General features: G+C 43.0%; 1 protein-coding gene across 2 annotated transcripts in view; it reads right to left on the bottom strand.

The window, feature by feature from the left end:
* The window catches only part of SMPD4 (sphingomyelin phosphodiesterase 4), a 75,604-nt gene that overhangs the window by 15,865 nt on the left and 32,907 nt on the right, over window positions 1–26,832 (bottom strand). For both annotated transcript variants that reach the window (XM_077461556.1, XM_077461557.1), the window contains 6 exons: window positions 21,130–21,275; window positions 15,057–15,147; window positions 14,858–14,964; window positions 7,953–8,116; window positions 7,636–7,841; window positions 1,773–2,006 (listed from right to left, as the gene is read on the bottom strand). In XM_077461556.1, coding sequence (XP_077317682.1) covers window positions 1,773–2,006; window positions 7,636–7,841; window positions 7,953–8,116; window positions 14,858–14,964; window positions 15,057–15,147; window positions 21,130–21,275 — 948 coding nt within the window. The remainder of the gene's footprint in view (window positions 1–1,772; window positions 2,007–7,635; window positions 7,842–7,952; window positions 8,117–14,857; window positions 14,965–15,056; window positions 15,148–21,129; window positions 21,276–26,832) is intronic.

Raw genomic sequence — 26,832 nt, 5'->3', positions numbered from 1 at the left:
CCCTAGAGGCTGCATATAAAGTAATGTTCCGATAGTATTGGGTACCTGCCCGCACAGCTCGGGCTTTCCCTGGGAGTACTGACAGATGCTTCCGCAACTGTGGACAGCGAGTTGATGTTCTGCACACATGGTGGGCTTGCCCAAGGCTGGTGGGATTCTGGTCTAGGATTTTTGGTTTGCTGCAGACACTCTTCCACCTTACGATCCGAAGGGACGCTAAGCTAGCTCTTCTACATTGCCCGGTACCTGGTTTGCGAGGCCCTCAACAGAAGCTGGCTACTTATTTATTTATAGCGGCCAAGCGGACCATTGCCCAAGCCTGGAAGTCCCAACGGGTAGATTTTCAAGGGGTTAAAACCCGCATGACTGCTATGTTACTTCAGGAACGTATGTCCAGTATTGTCCATAATTCTCATGCTAAGTTTCTAAAAATCTGGGAGCCGTGGATCTCCTATGAGTTCCCCGGGCTCCAAGCTGCATGCCTGGGCTTGGTCTGACTCCTCTTGGCAAGGCGTCCACACCCGAACTTTCCCCCTCCTTTCTTCCCCCTCTTTTCTCCCTACCTTTCCTTCTTCTGTTCCCTATCTCTTTTCACTCTTCTTTGTAATCTCTCTCATTGCTAACAAATACTGCTGCCCCCCGTAGGAGGGGGTAGTGGGAGAACGGCTTGCCCTCCGGAAACGATAAAGGAACGAGTTGCTTGGTACTGGAGCCAGTCTCGATACCATTGCCTACACTTTTTCCTTGCTTTCTTGTGTTTTTATAAGTATAATGTGATGGTTTGCCCTTCGGTTTAATATTCATGCTTTGTAGCCCCTGCGAGGGCGCACAAGGAGCAGATTGTAGTCTCTTGTTTATTCCTGTTTATTCAAAATTTTCAACATACATATTAAAACAGAAAAGTTGGGCAATTAAAGTCTACCCATTTGAAAGAGAATGTAGGGAGTATAGCAAGATCGATGGATAATTTAATTTGTAGTACTATCTCGGGCCGAGATAACCATAGGGGATTGTAAGGGTAAGACTTCCTCTGAGAGATCAGGCATAGCCTGTCTCCAAATCGACTCAGTCTGTTCAAGGTGCTTGGTAGTAGTGTGTATCAGATAATTGTAGTAAGTGGAAATAAGTTTAGAATGATCTGACTGAGAAAGCATCTGCTCAAGCCAGGACATGTGGAATGATACATTAGTCAGCCCATATTGAGCAGCCGCTGTATTTCGTATCTCACCCCATTTCCTGATCATGCGTTTTTAGTCTCGTGTCTTTAGTCTAATTTGCGTTTGAGCCTTGCGCCTTTGATTTTATTATTTATTTTTTATTTTTTTTATTGTATTAGTTTTGCAGTAATGACTGTATTCTATGTTCATTTTTTTTTCTATTTTTTTTTTGTTATACACTAGGGAGTGGCCCCTGCATGGCACCAGTCCCTCGCTGTGTGCTTTTGTATAACATGTAAATAGACAATAAAAAAGTTTTCTTTTAAAAAAAAACATAAAAAAAAAAATTTAAAAAAAAGTAGCCCTGCAAACAAAGCAGGATTTTGGACACCGACAGCAAAACAATTTACCATGATATATTTACTTCCTATAGTTTTTTTTATTACACTATTTGTTGTTCCCTTTTAACAGCAGTGGAGGTTTGCTTTAAAGCTCAGTTTTGATCCTGTATGGAAGGCTATCTATTTTATATATACTGTATACCTCAACAATGACACCACACGTGGGAGTTAGTTGCACAAAATGCTGTAAAACCCCCGTGTGAAAGTAACTTACCCTAAAAATAAGACAAAGAAATTCTAGGGCTTTTTCCAAATGTTCATCAGTCTTCTTAATGCTGTCATACCCAACCTCATCAATGTCATTGCCTGGGTATGTGTTGTTCAGATCAGTAGGAGTCATTCCAAACCAGGAAAAGAAGGACTGGTTGCCTAAAGCATCTGTGGAATGATCAGAGAGGGACCTAGCAGTCTGTTTGGCCTGTATGATCATCTGGGCAAGCCGTAAAACCTGTACAATAGAATTAAAAAAAAAAAACACAAGTAAACCTAACTGATAAAGTTTCTACAAAAAATACATAGAGTGAATTTGTCGCAACACACTGGGATTAAAAGGAGTTTGGGTAAATTGACAATTTATAAATAGTTTCAAGAAATTATTAGAAACATATAGGTTAAAAGTTAAGTGGGACAGTAGGGAATACAGGATCCAGCAAGTACCACTACTCTTGTCACAAGATTTTACGTTGGGCACCTTCTCTCTCTTTCAATTTAAAGCTTTAGGCAGGATGGTAAAAAAAAGTTAACACGAAACAGCAAACTAGCAACAGCATGGCTTTATACTCTCTTTCCACTCAGCAGGTTGCCTAAACTCTACAGGAATCTAACCAGAACGAATCCCTTTTACATACGGTTTACAGCCTTCTGCAGCGCATGCTCTGGGATCATAATACAGATGAAAAAAGTAAAAATAAAAAAAAATAAAAAAAGTTGCTACACCATGACAGTGCGCTTATGTGTTTTGTGCTTGATGGCTGTTGGTGAAAAAACAGGATTTTTATTACAGCTTACCTGCAAAATTATTTTCTTTGAGTACATTATATGACACAGAGCCTTAAGCAATTACTTAATGGGTTTATAGGCTACCTTCAGGTGTTGACGCTGGTAAACCCAATCAAGGAAGTTTACTCCCTATATAACCCCTCCTCCTCCCAGGAGCACATCAGTATTTGTAGCAAAGAAATATACTTAATCCCAAAAGAGGGGCGGGATCTTTGTGTCCCATGAGGTACTCCAAGAAAAGGATTCTACAGGTAAGCTGTAATAAAACTCCTATTTTCTTTATCATACATCATGGGACACAAAGCCTTAAGTAATTACTTAATGAGACATCCCACAGCAATGCTACTTGAGGGGGGGGGGGGGGGGAGAGAAACAACCCGCAGGGTACCCAGAGACTTGAGGATTTATACTGCTGTCTGCAGTACACTGTACCCGGAGGTGAAATCCTCATACCTCCTTACATGCACCTGATAAAATCTTGTCACTGTATGCACTGAAGACCAAGTTGCGGCCTTACAGATCTGAGCCATGGAGGCCTGGTGACGCACTGCCCAAGAAGCACTAACCAACCTGGTAGAGTGCGCCTTAACTTGAAATGGAGGAATTTCACCCCTTAAATCAGAAGTTTGAATTATCACTTGTCGAATCCACTTAGAGACAGTGGATTTTGACGCTGCCTGTTCTTTCTTAGGACCCTCTGGCAGAATAAATAAGACATCAGTCTTACGAATCTGAGCAGTTGTCTAAAGATTGATTTTCACTGCTCTCAACACATTAAAACAAACGTAGTGACTCTTCTTCCCTGGAACATGGTTTTGTAAAAAAACAATGGCAGGACAATATCTTGGTTCAGGTGAAATCTGAAACCACTTTTGATAAAAAAATAAATAAAAAAGTCTGGACGAGGGCGTAACACTACTCTGTCCTCATGACAAATCAAATATGGCTCTTTACAAGAAAGAGCAGCCAATTCCAAAACCCTCCTTGCTGAGGATATAGAAAACAAAAATACCAATTTCCTTGTCAGAAGGACTAGAGGAATATGTTGTATTGGTTCAAATGGCTGTTTTTTGTAACAGACAAAACCAAGTTCAAGTCCCAAGGGTTCAAGTGAGGTTTGATGGGCAGAATAAGCCACATCCTGTATAAAACCCAGGACTGCAGAATGAGTAGCAAGTGGTCTTTTGAAATAAGACCGCTAAAGCTGAGACTTGGCCTTTAATAGTACTCAAGACCAATTTAATTTCTACCCCCAATTGTACAAAGGCAAGAATTCTGCCTATGTTATATCTCCGAGGGTGCCGACCCTTGGGATTCACACCAGGAAGCATAACCCTCCAGACTCTAGTTCTGGAAGCTGGCTTCCTTGCACTAAGGGTAGAGATAACTCACCTGGAAAGCCCACGTTTCTTCAGAATGTGGTTTTAATAGCCAAGCCGTTACATTTTTGAGACCGTAAGGTAGGATAGAATACCGCTTCCTGTGAGAGCAGATCTGGCCGTAGTAGGAGGGACTATGAGCCCTCCACTGCCATCTTTACAATTTCTGCATACCATGACCTACTGGGTCATGCTGGTGGCACCAGAATTACCAGCTTTCTTTCCAGCTTGATCCTGCAAAGAAGTCAAAGCAGCAACTGAATAGGGAAGAATGCATAGATCAGTAAGAACTGATACCATGGGGTCACCAGTGCATCCATTCCGCATGCGAATGGATCCCTTGTTCTGGCCACAAAGTTGACTAACTTCATGTTGAATCTGGACACTAGTATATCTATGTCCGGAGGCCCCATCTTTGGTAAACAGCCCAAAATACGTCAGGGTGAAGAGACCATTCCGCTGTGAATAACTGCTGGCGACTCAAGTAGTCCACCTGCCACATCTCTACTCCCAAAATCAAGACGGCCGATAGGCATGGAACATTCCTTTCGGTCCAAGTTAGAATATGGTTCACCTCCCTCTGCGCTGAGAGATCTTCGATGTCCCTTTGGTGATTGATATAGGCCACAGCTGTGGCCTTGTCGGATTGAATCCTGACAGGACAATCCCTTAATCTGAAAGTCCATGTCTTTAGAGCCAGACGTACTGCCCGAATCTCTAAAATGAAACTGGGTATAGGGAACTGCTTTGAATGAAGCCACCATAGTTCCTAGCAACCTCATGCAAAGGTGAATGGAGGGATCTCCATTTGACCTGACCATCTGTACCAGCTCTCTTATGTAGCCGATTTTTGCCTGAGGCAAAAAAAAAAAAAACCTTTCCTGGGCTGCGTCTAAGATCAGACCCAAGTACTCCAGATTTTTAGTGGTATTTAAGGAAGATTTCTCTAGGTTGAAAATCTAGCCAAACTTCTTCAGATAGTTAATTGTAGTGTGTACGCTTTGCTCCAAACGAGCCACCGACTGATCTATTAGCAATAGATCGTCTAGGTACGCTATGACTGTTATGCCCTGTGCCCTTAACCTGGCTAGAGGTGGGGCCAGCACTTTGGTGAACACCCAGGGTGTGATGCCAGAAGTTTTCTTCCAAGGATAGAAACTACTGACCTGATCGTCTCCATGCGAAAGGAGCAGATCTTCAGGAACCGATTTAGATTTATTCGATCTAGAATGGGTCTGATGTCTCCATTTGGTTTTGGTATCATGAAAAGATTTGAATCAAAACCGCAGACCACGCTCCTTTGTGGGGATCTGTACGATCACCCCTTGAGATGTTAATCAGTCTAGTGCTTGAAACAGAGATTGTCCTTTCTTTGGATCTTTGGGAGCACTTTACCTCAGGAAGCGAGATGGTAGAAAGTCCTGAAATTCCAGTTTGTACCCCAGCGTTACCGTGGAGATGACCCATCTGTCCTGAATTTCTTGCTTTCCAGACTTCAAAAAACTGCAGAAGTCTTCCCCCCACCTTGGTGAGGGGGGTTGCCTCTTCATGAGGCGGCTTTAGGATTCTGCTTTGCAGTTTTGCAACCCCAGGACCTCGTTTGAGGCCATCTGACTCTGAGATTTTCCTCTAGAGTGACGGTGGAGGCCATAACCCCTGAGGTTTGGATATATATGTTAAGTTTTCTCCAAATTGTCGCTTCCCACGAAAAGGAGATTTTAACATGGTGCTTCAGCTGAAAACCACGGCATTCTACACATATGCACAAGCATAAGGGTAAGGCGGGATGCCTGGTGAATAGAATCCTTAATAGCATCTATGGCAAAGCATAATGCTTTTGGTAGTTCAGCCAAATCCCGAGCTTATTGTGCAGGAAACTCTCTAAAGGCCTGTTTTAAATTGGTCCTTTAGGGATTGACAGACGCTTATTGCAGCGACTGCAGACCGAGTAATGGCACCCTGCCATGGAAAAATTAGATCTTAACAGGGATTCCAACTCCTTATCTGTTGGATCCTTTAAGCATCTGTGCATTGTCTACTGGACAAGTTAGTACTTTATTCACATTGGAAATTGCAGCATCAGGAGACTCCGTTACGGTTAGCATGAAAGTATAAGATCCATCTCCGTAAGAGATTGCATCAGCAATTCCTCAGATTTTGAGAGGCTGAAAAAGGCTCATCTACCGTTGTTTCCTCCGCAGATGAATCAACATTGGTTTGTTCTTCCTCCTGATCAACCGAGGGTAACACCTCATGGATCTAGCACGCTTCCTATCCATTTGAATGGAGGATGCGATTAAAGCCGTTAATCTTTCTTCCAGACCCCGCAGGGAGGAGGAAAGACATCATCAGTCACGTATACAGGGGCCAAGATGTGAGCAGCAGTTGCACCATCAATTTGTTCCAAATGGCTGAGCCTGGCTTGCCATAACTGGTAATTCAGGCGAGGATGACTGCATGGAAATGCGACTCGAGATCCTAGCGCCTGGGGGTGAACCCTTTATGTGGTGTCTTTTTTGGTAGGCATAGTCCTAAGTACAAAAACAGGCACTATACAAATTGCACTTAAATAGTCATGACATTTAAAGCTGCTATAAAATTCAACCTAGTGGGGGTGGGGGAGCACGGACCCAACCAGCAGCAGGCACAAACAATAATTAAATCAGCCACAGTAAAAACAATTAGAGGTATTCGCGGGGCCTCTGCACCCCCCCCCCCCCCCCCACGGCAGGGGCAGGGGTAATGTAAGGATGATACAGCGTTGCTGTCCCCCTAACCCTCAGGTCCCATCAGGGAGAAGAAAACACTTATGCAGCTCTTACCTTGCAGAGTCTACCCTCTACACCAGGGGTGCTCAACCTGTGGCTCTCCAGCTGTTGTGAAACTACAAGTCCCATCATGCCTCTGCTTTTGGGAGTCATGCTTGCACTTTTCAGCCTTGCCATGCCTCATGGGACTTGTAGTTCCGCAACAGCTGGAGAGCCACAGGTTGAGCACCCCTGCTCTACACGTTGCTGAAATCAAACACGGACTGAGCGTGCAGTGAGACAACAGAGTAAGGTATGTGCATAGACTCCCTCTAGTGGAGATTTAAGGCATGACAACATTTTTTCCCTAATGGAAGAAATGCATAGAGATTTTTAATACCCAAGTTTCCAACCTTCACCCATCACGGTGGGCTGCGTTTAGCAAACCTTCAGGGACTGGGTCCCTAAAATGGGTATCCAACTGACCTGGACCTGCAAAAGCACCCCTTTTGGAAGTTTACATAATATAGCAAGACCCAAGCCCTGGGTTCCAGGGGTCCAGCCCTACAAAGAGGCGTTGCAGGTAAAACCTCGTGCTTCAAATACGAGGTCCCAGGTACCATCCTTTTAGACCTCAATGGCACTTTGAATGGATCTGGTCTATAGAGGCTCCCAAAGATCCAGCATGGATCCCTCCTGGAGCTCCTCAGAGCACATCTTCACTCATGTCCAACACCTTTAGACACTGGCGAAAAAACTGATGTGCTCCTGGGAGGAGGCGTTACATAGGGAGTAAACTTCCTTGATTGGGTTTACCAGCAACACCTGAAGGTAGCCTATAACCCATTAAGTAATTACTTAAGGTTCTGTGTCCCACGATGTACGATAAATAAATATTACTTGCTTCCTCACATGTAAAATTGTATTTGGGTGACCTGTGGACTACACTTACCAGACTCCGTGCCTCAGTGCTAAACATTTGTGTGTATTGGAAATCCTGCCCCTCCAAGCTGTACACATGGCTCTTAACCTTCAAAGCAGTATCTAGGATTGAGGGCTGCCATGATGAAAGAAAGCTGCCACCAAGACTTGGGGACATAAGGAGTCTGTGCTGGCGGTGAGGAATAACATGCTCTGGTTCCAGGAACAACTGTTCACCTATAGAAATACATGAAGAACATGACTGAATCTCACAGCTAAAAAGTTTACAAATAGAAAATACAAAATGTAGACAAGCTTGTGATAAAAAACAGACAGACAATTCCTTACCCTTCTGTATCATCTCTGCCAGATTAGGCTGTGAGAAGACTTTGGCTACTCTGAAGAGCATGAAAGCGTTCTTTTGGTTGACCAGGTCACTACGTATGGCCCGATTTAAGAAGCGGAGAAAGAGCTTTGTGTATATGAGCAAGTTCTCCTGAACAAAAGGAGCCCTGTGGATGAAAAGCATCAATGTAGTGTTCTTTAATAAATGACAACATTTAAACAGAATTTATTTCATTTCAAAACGCACTTTTCTGACAAATTCAATATTTTATCATCAAGAAAGATTTTCAGCTAGATTATGTTAGAAACAAAAAAAAGATTTTTGGTTTTCTTGGAGTACATCACAAGACACAGAGAAGATCATTTTCAGAACCATTTGTGTTATGCTGCCACCAAACAAAAAGCTAATTTCAGTCAAGCCTTAGTTTTGTAGTAAGCAATAAGAAACACAAGCAAGAGAGATGTGATCTATTGTGTTCTGCGAGTTACTCCAAGAAAAGGATTTTAAAAGGGTAACCAAAAAAAAATCCCCAAATTTCTTAAAGTGGTAGTAAACTGCTGGATGACAAAAAAATAAAAAAATAAATAATAATATTTGGGCCCCCGGGCACTTTAAGTCATATTGTGCTAGTATGAACTGGCTGCTTCAAGCATGAATATTTCCTAAAAACTGCAAGTTTAGGAGACATTTACTGTACCTACAGGTAAAACTTATTATAGGCTTACCTGTAGGTAAAAAGCAGCGTTTACTATCGATTTATTCAAACAGAACATAATTATTCATATATACCCAAGATGTCTCAAAGCATGGAACATGAGGGGAGGGCAGCCAGGCCAACACAACCCCAATCCCCAAACAGAAGAAAAGGGGGAACCCCACTACAAAACCTGCAAGACCTTCTGCCCGAAAAAACTGGCGTCAGCGGCGTAAACATCAACCTGAACAAACGTAGTTAACGTATGAAGAGAAGAATCTTCTTAGCAAAGAGTGAAGCACCTTCTTAGAATGATTAGCATTAGGACAAAAAAAATATGTCAACACAATGTCTTGATTCAGGTGGAATTAAGAAATCACCTTAAAACAATAAATGATTGAGGCCTCAACACCATATTATCCTGATGAAGAACCAGGAAAGGTTACATTCAGGAAAGTGCAGCCAACTTCAAGACAATGCAAGGTAATGGCCATCAAAAAGACAACCTTGCACTAAGAATCAAAAAGGTGAATCTCTTGGGGGATTCAAAGAGAGAAGACTGCAATACTGATAAGACCAAATTAGGATTCAACGAAGACAGATGTGAATGCCACAGGCAAAACAATACGTGTGACAGACTGCCTGGCACCCATCCTGGGTGCTTCATCCACTCTGGAACCAAGAACCATGTATTACAGCTGAACATTGCAGCCAAGAACTAGACAACACTAGCTTAGGTGTAAACTGGAACGGACTATTGTAAATTTACACAGGATATTTAACACACAAAATCAGGTAAGAGCTTGATCACTATGCTAAACAATGCAAACTGTAAACAGTAATAGCATCAGTACATCTAACAGTGCATCTAATGAACAGCCGACAAGCAGTAATCTAATTAAACAGTAAGCAAATTAACAACTAGTCACCTAGACAAGCCTAGATGACTCAGGCCAGTGCCCATCCAGTTTGCCACCAGTATTCAAGGTGACCTAGGGCTGTCCAAATCACATTAACCATCTTTCTTTTCACATTCACTCTCACCGAGTCTACTTTCAGGACATCTTCCTGAATGCTTGTAGCTCCCTCAAATTGCAGGGCCCATAGTCAGTAAGCAAGAGGCTTCCCCTGCAGCCCCCTCCAAAAGCCCCTGTCCCGACTGGGTCTGTCACAACACCAATAAATGAGACACAATAGGTCTCAGAAAAAGCACAACCAAGGCTGAGATTTTTTTCCTGTAAGATAATCAAAGCCAAAAATCTCCCTATCAGATTAGAGAAAAGCTGAACTACTATATGCCCCACAACATACTGTCGAGGATTGAACTTATATGCTTCACATCAGGTAAAATAAGCCTTCTATGTACGATGGTACACCTCCCTGGGAAGTTGAATTTCTAGACTGAGAAGGGTAGGAACCGCAGTCAGAAAAACAATCTGTTCCTCAGATCAAGTCTGGCCAATATGGAAGAGCCAACAGCCTGCCTGTCAAGGAGATCTATAATGTCTTTACTGCACGTTGAACTTGGCAAAGCCAGTGTGTTTAGATGACTGGAAAGCCCTCTGCCTTTATCTTGGCTAACAACAAGGGTGAACAGCGGCGCTAGATATGGTGATAACATAAAATTATATAACAACTGGAATATAGGTATACATAAAATGTGTGTGAATAAGCACACATGATATTAAAACATTTGTTTAAAACATAATGTCCATAAATGATCCGAGATCTTGTATGATTAGCACCTGGAGGCAGCTCCCTTAGAGTGAAGCGATGAGCTCTGTGTAGAAATGGGAACAGAGGGGCGCCAGACTGAGTGCAGTATAAATCATATATTTAATAAAAACAAGTAGTAACTCACAGGTTAAATTAGATGAGTTCAGTATGCAGTGAAAATCGCCAGTCCTGGAGTCTCATAAATGTCTTCCCTTTGCAGCCTGGGGCACTGGTGTGATCTTACAGGGATCCAGAAAATGCTGGGAACCAGGAGGCAGGAAACAAGAAGCAGCTGGTCGTGACTTCACAGGAACAGGCTGTTCCCCTGTTCCTGTGAAGTCACGACCAGCTGCTTCTCGTTTCCTGCCTCCTGGTTCCCAGCATTTTCTGGATCCCTGTAAGATCACACCAGTGCCCCAGGCTGCAAAGGGAAGACATTTATGAGACTCCAGGACTGGCGATTTTCACTGCATACTGAACTCATCTAATTTAACCTGTGAGTAGTTAGCCAAATTACATTTAAAGCGGAGGTCCACCCTAAAGTGGACCTTCCGCTCATTGGAATCCCCCCCCCCTCCGGCGCCACAATTGGCACCTTTCAGGGGGGAGGGGGGTGCAGGTACCTGTACAGTACAGGTATCTGCACCCACTTCCGGGATAGCTCTCTGCGGAAAGGGGCATAGATTACGCCCCTTTCTGAAAGTCCCCCGCTGCCTGCTGGGAAACACACAGATCCCAGAGGCAGCGGGTCCATCCTTATTGCGCAGTAGGGAATCGGGAAATGAAGCCGAAAGGCTCCACTTCCTGATTCCCATACCCAAGATGGCGGCGGCAGCACCCGAGAGACGATCGAGAGATCGGCTTCGGGTGCCGACATCGCGGGTGCGCTGGACAGGTAAGTGTCACTATTTTAAAAGTCAGCAGCTGCAGTATTTGTAGCTGCTGGCTTTTAAAAAAAAAAAAAAAAACGCGGACTCCCGGTGGACTCCCTCTTTAAGTTCCAGGATGTTGATCAGCATCTTCTAATGCTCTGACAACCATGTTTCCTGAACCGAGTTTCTCCAGGACACTTCTCCAGCCAGACACAGGCTGACATCTGTTGTCAATACCTTCCAATTCAACAGAAGGAAGGGTTTCTTGGTACCCAGCATCTGTGTTAATGTCTACCATTTCAGAGTTGATCTGGTTTTGGGAGTGATACATATGGGAAGATCCAAGGACTGCTGATGTTTGTACCAAATGGACATGATATATTGAGCTGCAGTGAAAAGGACAGAGTCCGCAGCAAAGGCAGTTACCATCTTCCCAAGCACTTTCATGCATGTCCTGATTAAAAAAGGACCTTCTAGCATCCTAGGAGTTCTACCTTGGCTTGAACAGACAAACATTTGTCTTACAGAAGCAGTACCTTCTCCTGGGCCATATCTAGGAATAAAACCCAAGTATTCCAGACATCGAGTCAGAACCAAGGCCAACTCTTGAAGATTCAGTATCCAGCCTCTGCAGGACCTGTACCGTATTGCTGGACATCAATTTTTGATCCAATCACTCCCTTAGAAGCACGTCATCTAGGGTTCTTAAACCCCCCCCCCCCCCCCCCCGAGCCAAAGTCAAAATCTTGGTAAAAGATCCTGGGTGCAGCGTACAGGCCAAAGGATCATGCAATATACCAATGGTGGCGATTTTCCACTGTGAAATGAAAGGCTGGAAAATCAGGATGTGCTAGTAAGCATTCATGATATCCACTGATGCCAGGCAGTCCCCTTGATGAAGCACAGCATTCAGCAACCAGGTGAACTCTATCCTGAATTTTTGTATCTTCAAAGGAAGTTGTTGCGACCTGGGTCTCTGGGAATCAAACAAGTTGGAATAGAAGCCATGAGACCTTTCCTCTGCCCCACCACTACAATGATGCCTTGGAACAGCCGTTTTTCCAGGGTTACAAAGAAAAACACCCTTTTGAGGGATCTGAAGATACCATTGAGTGTATAAATAGGGGAAAGCAGCAGCATCCAGCTTGTAGCCTCTGGACACCACACTGCAGACCCAGTCGTTGGTTACTTCCCGAGTCCAAATGGCTCTGTAACTGCAGGTCCCAACCCCTACTTGGAGGTCTTTGAGCCCTCTGATGTCCGATTAAAGAAAACCTGTCACTAAAAAATGCATTACATTGCAAACTTTTTGGTTCCTATGTGGCGAAATAAAAAAAAATAAAAAAACTTAAATAATTTTTTTTTAGTTACAAGTGTAAAGAAATAAAAATGTCATCCAACAGTGGACAGCAGTGGGAGCCATTGAGGACAGAGGGGGTGTCTGAATGGACATGCAGAGCAGTGGCTCGGGAGCGAGCCTTCTTAGGTGCCCCTATTGCAAGCCGCTTGCTCTGTGGGCACTCTGAAGGAGGGAGGGGCTAAGAGCGCTGGCGGAGGACCCAAGAAGAGGAGGATCAGGGCTGTTCTGTGCAAAAGCACTTCACAAGAGCAGGTAACAATGGCATGTTTTTTTTTGTTTTGTTTTTAATTGCCTTCAATATCACTTTAACTAAAAAAAACAAAAAAACAAACACTTACCTTGGTCCTGGCTTACTATGCTGCCAGGAAAAGCAGGGGATATCACTGCCCTTCTTGATCACTTCAAATCCCACAAGAATGCACTCCTACATCATGCCGAGGTGCATCCTTCTGGAATTTGGAATGGTCAGTTACAGTATTCCAGGAGGCAGTAGTAAAGCACAGAGATATCACCCATGAATCCTGGAAGCATTGAAAGCTGGGACTGAGGGTTTTTTTTATCCCTTTTTTTAGGGCTTTCACACTGGTGCGTTAGCATGGTGTCAGAAAAAGTCCTGCCAGCAACTTCTTTGGAGCGGTGAACTCACCGCTCCTCCACCGCTGCTCTCCACTGAAACCAATGGGGCAGCGCTGCAATACTGCCAGCAAAACGCAGCTCCGGTGGATTTAACCCCTTTTTGGACGCTAGCGCGGGGGGGGGGGGGGAATAAAGCAGCCCCGATAGCGGCTGAATAGCACCGCTAAAACAACGGTAAATCAGCGCTAAAAATAGCGCCGCTTTACTGTTGGTGCCCTAGGCGGCGAGGTGTGAAAGGGCTCCAACAATCAGTTTAAAGCTAAATTCTATGCATATAAAAGAATATGTATAAGTAGTTGCATTTATAACAAACCTTAAATTGTATTTTCACATTTGCAGCCTTAGGCCCAGCCCCTTTCACACTGGGGCAGGATGTGCGTCAGCGGTAAAGCGATGCCATTTTTAGCGGCGCTTTACCTTTGGATTTGCGGCGCTAGTTGGCTGCTGGCGGGGCGGTTTTACCCCTGCTAGCGGCCGAGAAAGGGTTAAAAATCACCACAAAGCACCTCTGCAGAGGCGCTTTTCCGGCGGTGCCCCATTAATTTCACTGGGCAGGAGCGGTGTATACACCGCTCCAAAGATGCTGCTAGCAGGACTTTTTTTTACCGTCCTGCTGGTGCACAGCTCCAGTGTGAAAGCCCTCAGGGCTTTCACATTGGAGACACAGCAGCGGCTGTTTCAGGGCGCTTTGCATGTGTATTTTTAGCACTGTAGTGCCTGCAAAGCACCCCAGTGTGAAAGGGGTCTAATTGTTATGCTAGGTGAATGGGAACACATCTTAAAAAAAAAAAAAAGTAAAATCTGCTTCTAACCATTTTAGTTCTTTTCAGATAATTTCAGCACTGAATAATCCTACTTCATTCTCTTTGTTATTTGAGGGGGTTGGTGAGCCATAATTAACCAAGACTGTACAATGCTGGCATATATTATCAGTTGTAAACTAGTAACACTGACATAGTGGGGGCTCTCAAATTTGACTGCAAACCTGGAAATACACTTTAATCTGAGTAGTATCTATTTTGGTTTGTATTAAGAGGAAAAAAGCAGTGCTGAAAATTTTAAGCAACAAAGCACATCCTGTGTTAGCGATCAGTCACCACAACAGGCTTCCTATAAAAGGCCGATTGCATCACTGCCTCAAGAAATACTGTGCAGGCAGTGCAATGCCAAACAACGGGGAGGCGGATCCTCACCACTGCAATGGGGAGAAGGTTTTCTGCCTGTACTTACCATACCACACTGATTTGCAGTCAGCTTGTTTTGCCCCCTGTTTCAAAACCAACCATACGCACACCCACACACTCTGACAGTGGAGGCTATGTCTGCTTTGCCTCCTTACTTTGTAGGATCTGTACACTAGCAGTTGATCAGTGAAGCAGGCTCAGCTAGTGAAACCCCCAGTGTCAGTACTGTGCCAAGGCTAGAGGAAAAGGGCAGACACTGACAGAGGCTTCATTTCTCTTATGTGCTCCAGTCGTGAAGGAATGGTTTGATTTTTGTGAGTCTAACAGGCTAAGACATGAGATGGTGACTCTCATAAATTGAAAGCTCTTCGCATACAGCTGAAAGCTGATCAGAAAAGACTACTGAAGTATATGAAGATTATGGCTTGAAAGTCTGGGTTCTCACCATCTCTCCGCAACACTGCGATTCTGTGGCTCGCTGCTAGTCGGTGAGGCTCCTCTTTCCGGAATATATCTCCATGGTTGCAAATAACTTAGCCATAACTCCAGTACCTGCAAATAAATAGGGCAGTGCTTTTTGTACATTTCATTTCCTCAGATGAACATATAAACCCATGAAAGTAAAAAGGTGTCAAAACACATACCACTCTGAAAGAAGCATCAAGAGGCCAGTGTCCAAAGCAGTGCTGAAGGAAGATGTACAGCTTCTGTTGTATGAAACGAGGGATAACAACCCTGGCAGGGATGTAAAGACAATAAGCATATTAAAAAAGTGTATCTGATTTACATGGTAAAAAAAAAAGTTTATCCAATCTCTTCACAAAATTAACTTTTCAACTACACATGGAATTTGAAGGCTGAATGCCCGACTGGCTTTGCATGTTTCTTTGGGACAGCACAAACAAGATGTGTATTTATCTTGGTATTGCCTCCACACGCACTGGAGTCTCATCTTTCACCTGCTGCACCCCTCTTGATGTCAAAGTAAAAGAACAGCAAGAGCTCCCCTATTATTGTACTAAAGGGCAGAGATCTTACTGCCAGACGCCAGAGAGATAAGAAGCCAGTGGGTAAAAACTGGATATACACATATAGTTTTTTTTTTTTTTTTCCATTCAACCAATGGGTTTAGCAGAAAAACTCACAGACCCCTGCATCAACACAACCATGTGCGATGCAGGGATCTCTATTGCTGTTGTATTCTCCTCCTCCCCCCCTCCAGAATACACAGATCAGCATTTGCAGCCACTGGCTTATCGACTGCTGGTTTCTGTTAAACCAGCTCTCTTCTGAACGGAGAAAAGAACACACAACCGGAGTTGGCCAGTTCCTGTTGAACTGCCCAACTTTAAGGACGTGTTTCCCAGGCGTAAGAAACAACAGTTCTGGCTGGACTGACCAACTTAAAATTTTCAAATAAATGGCAAAATAAACAGAATAAATACTTAGGAAAAGCAATACCACGAGTGTCTGAATTAACCATTTTTAATCGGCATGGAAGGGTCAGTTCATTATTTAAAATGCTGAATTTAATAAAAAGGCATAGCCTAAGCACACTGAATACTTTAAAACATGTGCGGAAGATGGCTGCAGCATAGATCCAGTGCTGCAGCTGTCCCCAGCCAGCTCTACATCGAGAAATGAATGATCAAAGACCGCTGATCACTCAGTCCTGCTCGGAGTAGAGAGCGGTGACTGTCAACTATCCTCTGTGCTCTGCCCCTCCATCCATAACTGGAGGGGCTGAGCTGTCCAGGAGGTGGAAGCGGCTGGTTCAGGCTCTCAGCGGCATGCTGAGAGTCTGAGCCGGCTGCCAGTCTACATCTGGATGGAGCCTGACATTTTTGTCTGGATGCTTGCAGAGTTTGGACTGGCTCTGTGGTGTCAGCCAACAATGGGCTTTGACCCGCTGTCGGCTGAATCTGGGTCAGGTACTCCTGTGACCCATTGGAGAAGTATGGCCAAATAAGATTTGGCCATACTTCTACTTTAACATGAAAAACGATCAATCACACAAGATTTTTACCACTAAATAGACACGCCTGTCAATATAAGTAAATTTGTTTTAAAGATGAATATCCAGTCAAAGAAGAGCAATGTGTTAGAGTAGAACTAAAGGCAAAATATTCTTGCCACCAATTTTGACTATCGGGAGGGGCAGTTATAAGCCCTGACCGTTTTTTGCCATCTCTGTCCCATTGGGCAGATTCCCATTTTCTTCCTGACCCACAGCCAAAACAGGAAGTGAAAGGATATTCCAGGCTGTCAGCAGAACAATGTTCTTGCTGGACAATTTATACTCTATTCCTTTAGTGGTCACATCCCAAAATTGCGACTTTCAGTAATACCAGTAAACAGGACACAGAGAGGATCTTGCCCTAAAACGATCACAGACAACATTATAAAAAGTAAAAATAAAATAATATTTGGGCCCCCCGACATTTGGCTCTGGTGGGCCCCGACACGTTGCACTAGTTTGGATTTATAAGGCTGTAACCTATCATACCGTGTGTTATATATGGCTTGCTGGCTGCAGAATAAGGGGTGCGATTTATGTTGAAGTGGGCAAGTTCACATTTACATGTACAAGCCTAGTGTACCTCCCACATGCACTGCCATCCCAAGTAATCATAAGAAATATAGGCCGATTAAAGTTAGAGAGAAGAGGATATGATGCAATCACTGTTATAACAGCTCCTCTTTGCCAGAATACAGGCTGCATTTTTTGAATCACAAAACTGACTTCCTGAAAATTCAATCAGACATATCTTTTTTTTTTTTGAAAATCAGAGTTCTGCTTTAAAGTAAGCAATGAGGAACAGAAGACAGAGTGGCTGGACCTCTATGTTCTGTGATGTACTCTAAGGATTGTACATGCAACTCTATAGTCCAATTGTTTATGGTACATCACAGGCCACAAAGGAGGTAATCGGAATTACAACATGGGATATCCCAAAAGCAATGAATCTGAGGGGAGGGCAGCACAGAAACAAGGCTAACAAGCCCAAGTCCTGGGGAAACCTCCATAACAAAGCTGCCTGTAATACCCTTTGCCTTCAACTAGCATATGCAGAGGAAAAACATCAACCTGGCAGAACTTTGTAAACGTTTGACGACCAGGTACCAACCTAACAAACTTGAACACAAGTTTGATGCTGATCGGCCCAGCTAGGACTATCACTCCTAATGGAATGGGCCTTACCCAGATAAGGCGAAATCTTGCGCCCTTGATCCCATAGGACTGAGAAAAGAGCTAACAAATCCACCTTGAAAACTGGATTTTTCGTTACCGTAATATCCCTTTCTCTGAGTTCATTGACAGACACAGCTCTTTTGAATCTCTACCATAGGGTTATATGGCCACCTACAAGAGTAGGACACTAGACAGAAATAAACATAAGAGAAACAGTGGATTTTGAAGAAGCCTGACCCTTACAAGGTCCTTTAGAAGAACAAACAGGGAATCAGACTGCTGAAACAAAGCCATACACTTCAGGAACACCCCAAACCAGATCCAAAGTATTAAGCGCCTTCTTTTTTTGGATGCTCAAGAATAATTAAAAAAGATAGCAACACAACGTCCTGATTCAAGTGAAACAAAGAAACCACCTAAGGCAAAGAGGATTGATAACACAACTCCGATACCCTGTGAGCCGAGGCAATAGCCACCCAAAAAGACAACCTTCAGTGTAAGAAGTGGCAATGAATTCTCTCAGAGTGGTTCAAAGGGAGTCTGCAAAAGGGAGGGACTGCAAAACCAACAAGACCAAATTAAGATCCCACAGAGATAGACAAGTGGGTCACACAAGAAGAAAAATCTGAGTGACATCCCCAACAAAGCACTGACCAAGGAATAAAAAAAATAAAAAAAACACAACCTACAGCCAAGACCAACATTTGTACCCGAATGGTAGTCAAAGCCATAGATGCCTCCAGACCAAATTGGAGAAAAGCTAGAATCTGATGCACAATGCAATGTTGAGGATTAAATGCAAGAAGTTCACACCAAGTAAAGTAAGCCTACCAAGTACAATGATACACCTTTCTGGAGGTTGACTTTCTAGTCCTAGGAAAGGTGGGAATCACAGTCAGAAATGTTCTCAGAACCTGGAGTTCAACATCCATACTGTCAAAGCCAGTGACCATCAGGCAGGATGGAAAATTTGACTCAAGACAGCAGGGCCGGTTTCTAAGAGGTCTAAGATGTTGGCATACCACTTTCTTCTTGGCATGTGCGGTGCAATCAGGATTAGCAAAAGGCCTTTCATATTTATGCTATGAAACAGACAAGCAAGGAGTTGAAGTGGAGGAAAAGATATAAGTCAGAGTAAGACAATTCCAAAGAGTTAGTGCCCGTTCACACAGGGGCGACGCGACTTGCAGCGCGTCTCACAGACGCGACCTGCACACGACTTCAGCGGCGACTTGTGTATAGAAGTCAATGCAAGTCGCCTGAAGTCGCCCCGAAAATACTACAGGAACCTTTTTCTAAGTCGGAGCGACTTGAGTCGCTCCTATTAGAACGGTTCCATAGTACAGAACGGAGCGCGACTTGTCAGGCGGCTAAGTCGCCTGACAAGTCGCGGTAGTGTGAACGGGCACTTAGCAGTGTATCCACCACTATGGCCAGAGGATCCCTGATGCAGGACAAACCTGTCCAGTTCGCTGTTGAATCTGGATGTCAAGAGATCTGCATCCAGGTGAGAGCGAGAGTCCAATCTTCATGTGGTGCACTGCACAGAGAAGATGTCCAATGTGAAGAAACAGCTGCATGGAATAAACATTTTGTTTATGAGCAACTACTTTATGAACACTAGGACTATAAAACAATTTGGTTTATTTTTAGGTGGGATCACTGTTCTTAAACAATAGAGTGCTGGTATCCTTTTAAATCATATTAAAATCACATCCACCAGGAAGCCCACCTGTGGTCGTTTGTGTCAGACACAAATCTGGACCCTTAGATTCCTCCAGAGCGGACTCGTCTACAGAGGATTCCTGATTCCAATGGCTTTCACTTCTTCCTCCTCCTTCAGAAGAACTTCTTCTGATGCTTTATCTTCCCACAACAGAACAGGAGGGGCATGGAGAATGCCCATCTTTACATCATACTTATGCCAGACTAGTGAAAACTCCTGAGAGCCAATCTTGCAGTCCAGAAATGGCTGCAGAGAATTCCTCCCATTACACAATGGAAAAGGAAGATTGTGCCCCTGAAATAGTGTAGATACCAGATAATGCAGGAATTCAGAGCCAATCTAATCTATAGAGGAGTGATTGCTGGGTGAACTCTGCAGGTGTAATAGTAACTTATCTATGTATGAATGCCCAGGAATATTGAAAGTACTATTTATTGATCTAAAAATTGCAGATCTTCTGAATACTGTAATACAAGAGACTAGGACAGTCAAGACAGTTGTTGGTGTAGAAGTACACATAAAGGAAATCCTTATGTATGCTTCAAGTGCTTTGTGAAATGGATAGGAAGAAAAAGGTAAATTTGGCAGTACAATGTTACTCTCTATTTTAACCACTTAAGGACCAGCCGCCGCAATTGTACTGCGGCAGGTTGGCTCCCCTGCGCGAATCGCCGTCATTGTATGTCGGCTTACGCAGGCACAGTGGCGGGCAGCGTGATCGCCTAGTACAGAGGGAGAATGGGGATCTGCCTTTATAAACAAGGTGGATCCCCATTCCGACAAATGACATTCTACTGTTCCCAGTCATCAGGAACAGTGATCTGTCATTTCCAAGGCAGCCCATCTCCCCTACAGTTAGAACACACCTAGGGAACAGTTAACCCCTTCCCTGCCCGTGTCATTTTTACATTGATGAAAATGCAATGAAAATGCACTGATCAATGTAATAATGTCACTGGTCCCCAAAAAGTGTAATTTGGGGTCAGATTTGTCCAGCGCAATACAACTTAAAAAAAAAAAAAAAAAAAAAAATGAATTGCAGATTGCCGCCATTACCAGTAAAAGCAAAAATAAATAAATAAAAGTCCCTAAATCTATCCCATAGTTTGTAGACTCGATAACTTTTGCACAAACCAATCACTAAAAGCCTATTGCGTTTTTTTTGTTTTTTTTTTAACAAAAATATGTAGAAGAAGAATATATATCAGCCTAAACTCATGAATACATTTGTTTTTTTATATTGGATATGTATTATAGCAAAAAGTTAAAAAAAAGTTTCTCTCAAAATTGTTGTTGTGCAAGGGCCTGCCCGATTTGAAACAAACTGAAGGAATTTTTCAGTTGTGTCTTCCTATTACATAGTTTTGGAAAATCTAAAAGGGAGATTGAATAATCAGATATCATAGTGCATGGCCAGCTTAATGTCAAATATGAAAAGCTCAGAAGCAAGCAGGCTGATTATTGCAGAAAATAGATGCAATGCCTGCTCTCAGTGTTCTGTGGAATGTACACTGATCTGTGCATGCTCAGTTTACATTTTTGACACAAGTCCTGTGTGCCAGGATGACCAAGTCATGTCATCCTACGCTGGCCAACAGATATGGCCAAAGACTGGCACCCAGAAGCAGCTGAAGAGAAGATGGTGGCGACAGCGAGAGATCTTACAGATGTAGGACTGTTGGAGATGAGGCAAAGGTTTTCTTAAGTTCAAGTCAACAACTACACTGGGTTTAATCTGAAGATAATATAATATATACCGTACACACAAACATATATACACACACACAAAGAATGTTACCTTTTAAGTTCTTCCAGTGGACTTGGCGTGTGAGAGTGAGCAGAAGGAGACGACTGCTCAGGTCTCAGACTGTTAGCAAAAGTGTGCAAGTGTTTTACTAAAACTCGGACCACCAAAACATGTTCCTCTGAGGGTTGAAAAGACTCCTGCAATCAGTAAAAACAGTGTTACATCTGTCAAGAATATATTTCATCTGCATGAAAAATCGAAATCTGAAGAGCACCATCAGCCAATAAATGAAACCCAAGCAATGATCACAGCATATAAAAGGACAGGAGGCAGACAGAAATACATATTTGTGTAGAGAAGACAACATGCACCCTTTTTCCCTATAACAAATGTTCCTGCACACACAGCTTCTTGCAGTTTTGTAAGGAGTGATCTATCCAAACAGGACAACTTGCATTCCTGTAGGCCATGCCATGTGTCGTTTTAAGTGTTGCATATATTAAAGTTATGTTTTAGCCCCAACAAATGGTTAATTACTACAAGTCAGATTGACCTACTTAACCACTTCAGCTCTTGTAACTATACACCCCTTATGGACCATAGCATTTTTAATATTTCCCTTACGGGTCTGTTAATTTGACGATAAATGCTGTCATTAGATAACATTCACATATCGTTTTTTTTTTTCTCTCTTTTTCAATTGGTGGCATTCTCCTGTTACGCAATGCTCAAATAAGTAACAAAAAAGTTTAAAAATTTGATATAATAATATATATATATATATATATATATATATATATATATATATATATATATATATATATATATATATATATATATATATCTATATCAGCAGCAAAATAATTGCAACAGAGAGAAGGAGAGGTAGGAGTTAACTAGCGCCGATTAGGATTAACTAATAACGGGTACACATGGGAAGTTTATTTCGTTCAAACCAGCAGGTTGAAGGGAAAAAAAACAAAAACAAAACAAAAAAACAAAAAAAACCACACACCTTACAGATCGCCGTACTAGGCGATTTCCCCACTGAGCTATTGTGTTCTGACAGGGGGGACTGGCATTCCGGCTATGAAATACAAAGCAATTGTCCTCTAATTTTTACGAGTCTCAATTGTTGGTATTGTTAGGGATACAGCACCTGAATGTTAAGAGATGCATCTTAAAAGTTCAAACCACTTCATCCTGAAGTGGTTAAAGACTGACATCTTAGAAATGCTTCGTTTGGAAATGCTTAGAGGTTTTACTAATCCATATTTCAATACTTTCAGTCACTGACCCAAAACAAGTATTCAAGATAAAGACTTCTAACTTTAACAGGATGGTTCTGATTGAGTGACAAGACAATAAAGTATATTGTTAGGTAACAGACAAGCAGCTATCTAGAGATTAGTGTCGCTATCAGCAAGAGCACTAGTGTCCTATGCTGCTGTTCTACATCTCAATATGCAATGGTTAATCCTAATATAGCAAGATGGATAACAAGAGAGTTATTGTCTGACCGTTTCAGGACAGGTCTTATGATGCTTTGCTTCCTTTGTGATACATGATGCAGAAAAGTAGTAAAATAGCCAAATCCAAAAGTTCAAAAATAATTTTTTTTTTCCAATCCAGTGAGTTACAGTTCCATTTATTTTTATTTTTAATGGTACCTTGACAAACTAAGTCCATGCATTGCAATGTATCACAACGTACAGTAAATGGGCTGCCCAAACACAACACACGTTAACCTTTGGCACAACGTGTAATATCTCTTGTGCACTAGGCAACACATGATACTGGAGGAGTGCGAATTGGTTTTCAAAACAGGAAAACTGGATGATGGTTCAGTGAGCACTTTTATGACAATGCTGTAAGCTGCCAAATCAACATATTCTAGATGCCTAGGCTTACAGATCTCATTATATGGCAGCTCAGTTAACCTCTAGAATGTCCTGTAGGGCACGCATATACAATTCTACACATCTGCTTGCAAATTTTAGCTTTTCCTACGGTCTGTAATAAACACGAGGGGGGGCATTTATCAATTCTTTCTCACAGCAAGGCAGTGCAAAACAGGAGTCGAGTTGAGGTGGAAGTTTAGGCAAAACCTGCTCTTTGCCACATGCTAAAACGTAATCTATCTAACCCTGTAAAGCAAAAATCTCGATACTTACCATTAAGTCTATACCAGAAACCCCATAGTAAGTCTATGGGCGACATCACTTCCCAGCCTTTGTCGGTCCTCTCCTGCACACAGCTTCCGCCGCTGGAAACCAGACTGGATCGGCTGCAGAATAAGTACAGCAATTTTTGCTTTACAGAGTTAGATAGATTAAGATTTACATAGTGGCAGAGAGCAGGTTAATGCCGCGTACACACGGGCGGACTGTATGGCGTACTTAGTCCGTCGAAACACATTTCAGCGGACAGTCCGCTCGTGTGTGGGCTTCAGCGGACTTTTTCAGCGTGCAGTCTGGCGTACTAAGTATTTCGGATTTTTCGAAATTCTGTCCGTCGTACTTTGGTTTCAGCGGACAATCCGCTCGTCAGTATGCTAGTTCGACGGACTAAGAATGGCGCATGCCCAGAAAGGATTTACACGGCGGAAGGGTGCTTTGCTGTGTATTGGACTTCCTATTTCTAGTCCCGTCGTACGTGCTGTACACGTCATCGCGCAAGCTTTCGTCGGACTGTTTGGGTATCCGTGTGTGGTCAAGTCCGTTCAGTGGAAAGTATGACGGACTGTCCGTCGGATTGTATGACGGACTAAGTACGCCATACAGTCCGCTCGTGTGTACGCGGCATTAGAGTTAGTTTTTGCCTGGACCTACACTTTAACCACTTGCCGACCAGGCCATAGCCTTAAGACGGCTACAGCGCGGTTGGCTTATTCTGGGAGAGCGTCCATGAATAATAAAAAATAGCATTAATATTCTTTTAAAAAAAAAAAAACATTTTTTTTAACTTACCAAAAACCCCTGTTAGGTAGTCTTCTTAATCTGCCTCTTCCTATTCCGCTGCGCTTCCTCCTCTTCAGCCAGCGGCCACGTTGCCTTTTGGGACGTGTGTGTCCCAGAAAACAATGAGGCCATTCAAAAAGCACCACGTGACTCGCACATGCTCAGTAGGAAATGGGCAGTGAAGCCGCAAGGATCCACTGCCTGTTTCCCTTGTTAAGATGGCGGCGCCGGCAGTCAATCAGATGGACGGATCGGCCTTGGGGGGCCCCGACATCACAGGATTGCTGAACAGGTAAGTGTCCTTATTAAAAGTCAACAGCTACAGTGTTTGTAGCTGCTGACTTAAAAAAAAAATTAAAAAAATAAAAACCTGGCAGGAACGCCCCTTTAAGTGCCCAGTGGTCAAGTGGTTAAGGGATTTGTCCCACAGCTGCTCTAAAGTAACACTAGACTAGATGCGAGAAGCCCAGTAGGGTAAAAATCCTAGTGTCACTAATAATGGAGTACCCCTTTAAAAGGTAAAAAGAACACTGGTGTATGGGGAGCTAGATGTATAGATAGATGATTAAAGATGTATGTATATATATATATATATATATATATATATATATATATATATATATATATATATATATATATATATATATATATACACACACACACACACACACACACACACACACACACACACACACACACCTGCTGCTACATCAAAAATGAAAATAAACCTCAAGCCCACAAAAGCTGCTCCCGCCTACCAACACTCTCATGTGTGTCAGATACCAATATGCAACAAATAAAGTTGTAGCACTAGATCACAATATGCCACCATTAATTACACCTGTAAGGTGTTATTAAGTTAGGGGAAGATCACTGTGGAGGATAAGGCACATAAAGATTCCATTTAAAAGGGACACAAGCCATATATGACCTGATATTTATATGTGGGTCCTATTTATCAAGTGAGAGCACATCTGGTGGAAGGGAATCAATGCAATGTGGAGGAGTGGTGGTCTGCACTGACGTGGTGAAAAAGAGAAGAATGCATGCATTTGTTTTAGGCCTCATGTACACTGCTGCTGCTAAACGGACATTTAGGAGGAGTTGTGCATTTATTTTTCCAACTGCCCCTGAACTCTCCTCTGTTATCTTATCAGTACGTGTACACAGGGTCCTTTATAGTCATTTCTAGGCAGATGAGTTTAGAGGCTTTTTTTGGAACGCAAAAAAATGGGATCAGACACCAAGGCATTTCAAGCGCCAAACGCAAACGCAGCAAAACTGACATTTTAAAACGTGGGTTACTGTCAAGTTAAATCGCTCAGGAGAGGTTGTAAAAATGTCCCGTGTACATGAAGCCTTAGAGACTTTGATTATTACGTTGTAAACAATGTTTACATTAGCTTTTTTTAACTTAAAGGAGTTGTAAAAGCAGAAGGTTTTTTTATCCTAATGTATTCTATGCATCAAGATAAAAAACCTGTGTGTAGCAGCCTCCTCGGCACCCAATTACCTACCTGAGCTGCTCCTCTCTCCAGTGATGTCCACGATCCTCTCAGCCATCCAGTACACTCTGCCTGATTGGCTGAGCAACAAAGAGGGACCGGAGAAGAGGAAGATCTGGGCTGCTCTGTGCAAAACCAACTGCACAGGAGGCAAGTATAACATGTTTGTTTTTGTTTTTCTAAGCACTTCCCGACCGGCGCACGCCGATGTACGTCGGCAGAATGGCATGGGCAGGCATATTGGCGTACAGGTACGTCCATTTCTATATGCTGCCCTGCCGGCGCGCTCGCGTGCCGGACGGGACCCCCGTGAGTCCAGCCGCAGGTCCCGCGGACTCGATCGCTGCGGGGATACCCGCGATCGTCTCACAGGGAGGCTGAACGGGGAGATGCCGTTGTAAACAGCATCTCCCCGTTCTGCCTAGCAACAAGTGACACTGATCTCTGCTCCATGTGATTGGAGCAGAGATCAGTGTTCACTAACACAAAGCCCAGCCCCCCCCAGTTAGTAACACGCCCCTAGGAACACTTAACCCCTACACTGCCACCCCTGGTTAACCCCTTCACTGCCAGTGTCATTTACACAGGAATCAGTGCATTTGTATAGCACTGATTGCTGTATAAATGACAATGGTTCCAAAAATGTGTCAAAAATGTCCGATGTGTCTGCCATAATGTCGCAGTCACAATAAAAAAAAAAAAAAATCAATCGCTGATCACCGCCATTACTAGTAATAAAAAATGATTAATAAAAATGCCATAAAACTATCCCCTATTTTGTAAACGCTATAACTTTTGCGTAAACCAATCAATCGCTTATTGCGATTTTTTTTTACCAAAAATATGTAGAAGAATACGTATCGGCCTAAACTGAGGGAAAAAATTTTTTATATATATTTTTGGGGGATATTTATTATAACAAAAAGTAAAAAAGAATGCGTTTTTTTTTTCAAAATTGTCGCTCTATTTTTGTTTATAGCGCAAAAAATAAAAACCGCAGGGGTGATCAAATACCACCAAAAGAATGCCCTATTTGTGGGGGGAAAAAAATGGATGTCAATTTTGTTTGGGAGCCACGTCGCACAATTGTCAGTTAAAGCGACGCAATTCCGAATCGCAAAAAGTGGTCTGGTCTTAAGCCAGCAAAATGGTTCGGGGCAGAAAGTGGGTAAAAGAGCCTTTACAAATCACTTTAATTTTGTTTGTTTTTTTACCATATAAAACATAGAGGCACAAGATATATTTAGTGATGCACTGATGTGGTGAATGAGAGAAAAAACACAAGTGTT

The sequence above is a fragment of the Lithobates pipiens genome, unplaced genomic scaffold, assembly GCF_037356315.1.
Source record: "Lithobates pipiens isolate NorthernLeopardFrog02 unplaced genomic scaffold, aLitPip1_a1.2 Scaffold_3, whole genome shotgun sequence".
Classification (NCBI taxonomy): domain Eukaryota; kingdom Metazoa; phylum Chordata; class Amphibia; order Anura; family Ranidae; genus Lithobates; species Lithobates pipiens.
Note: the sequence above shows the minus strand (reverse complement) of the source record. Positions and strands in the feature narration are given on the sequence as shown.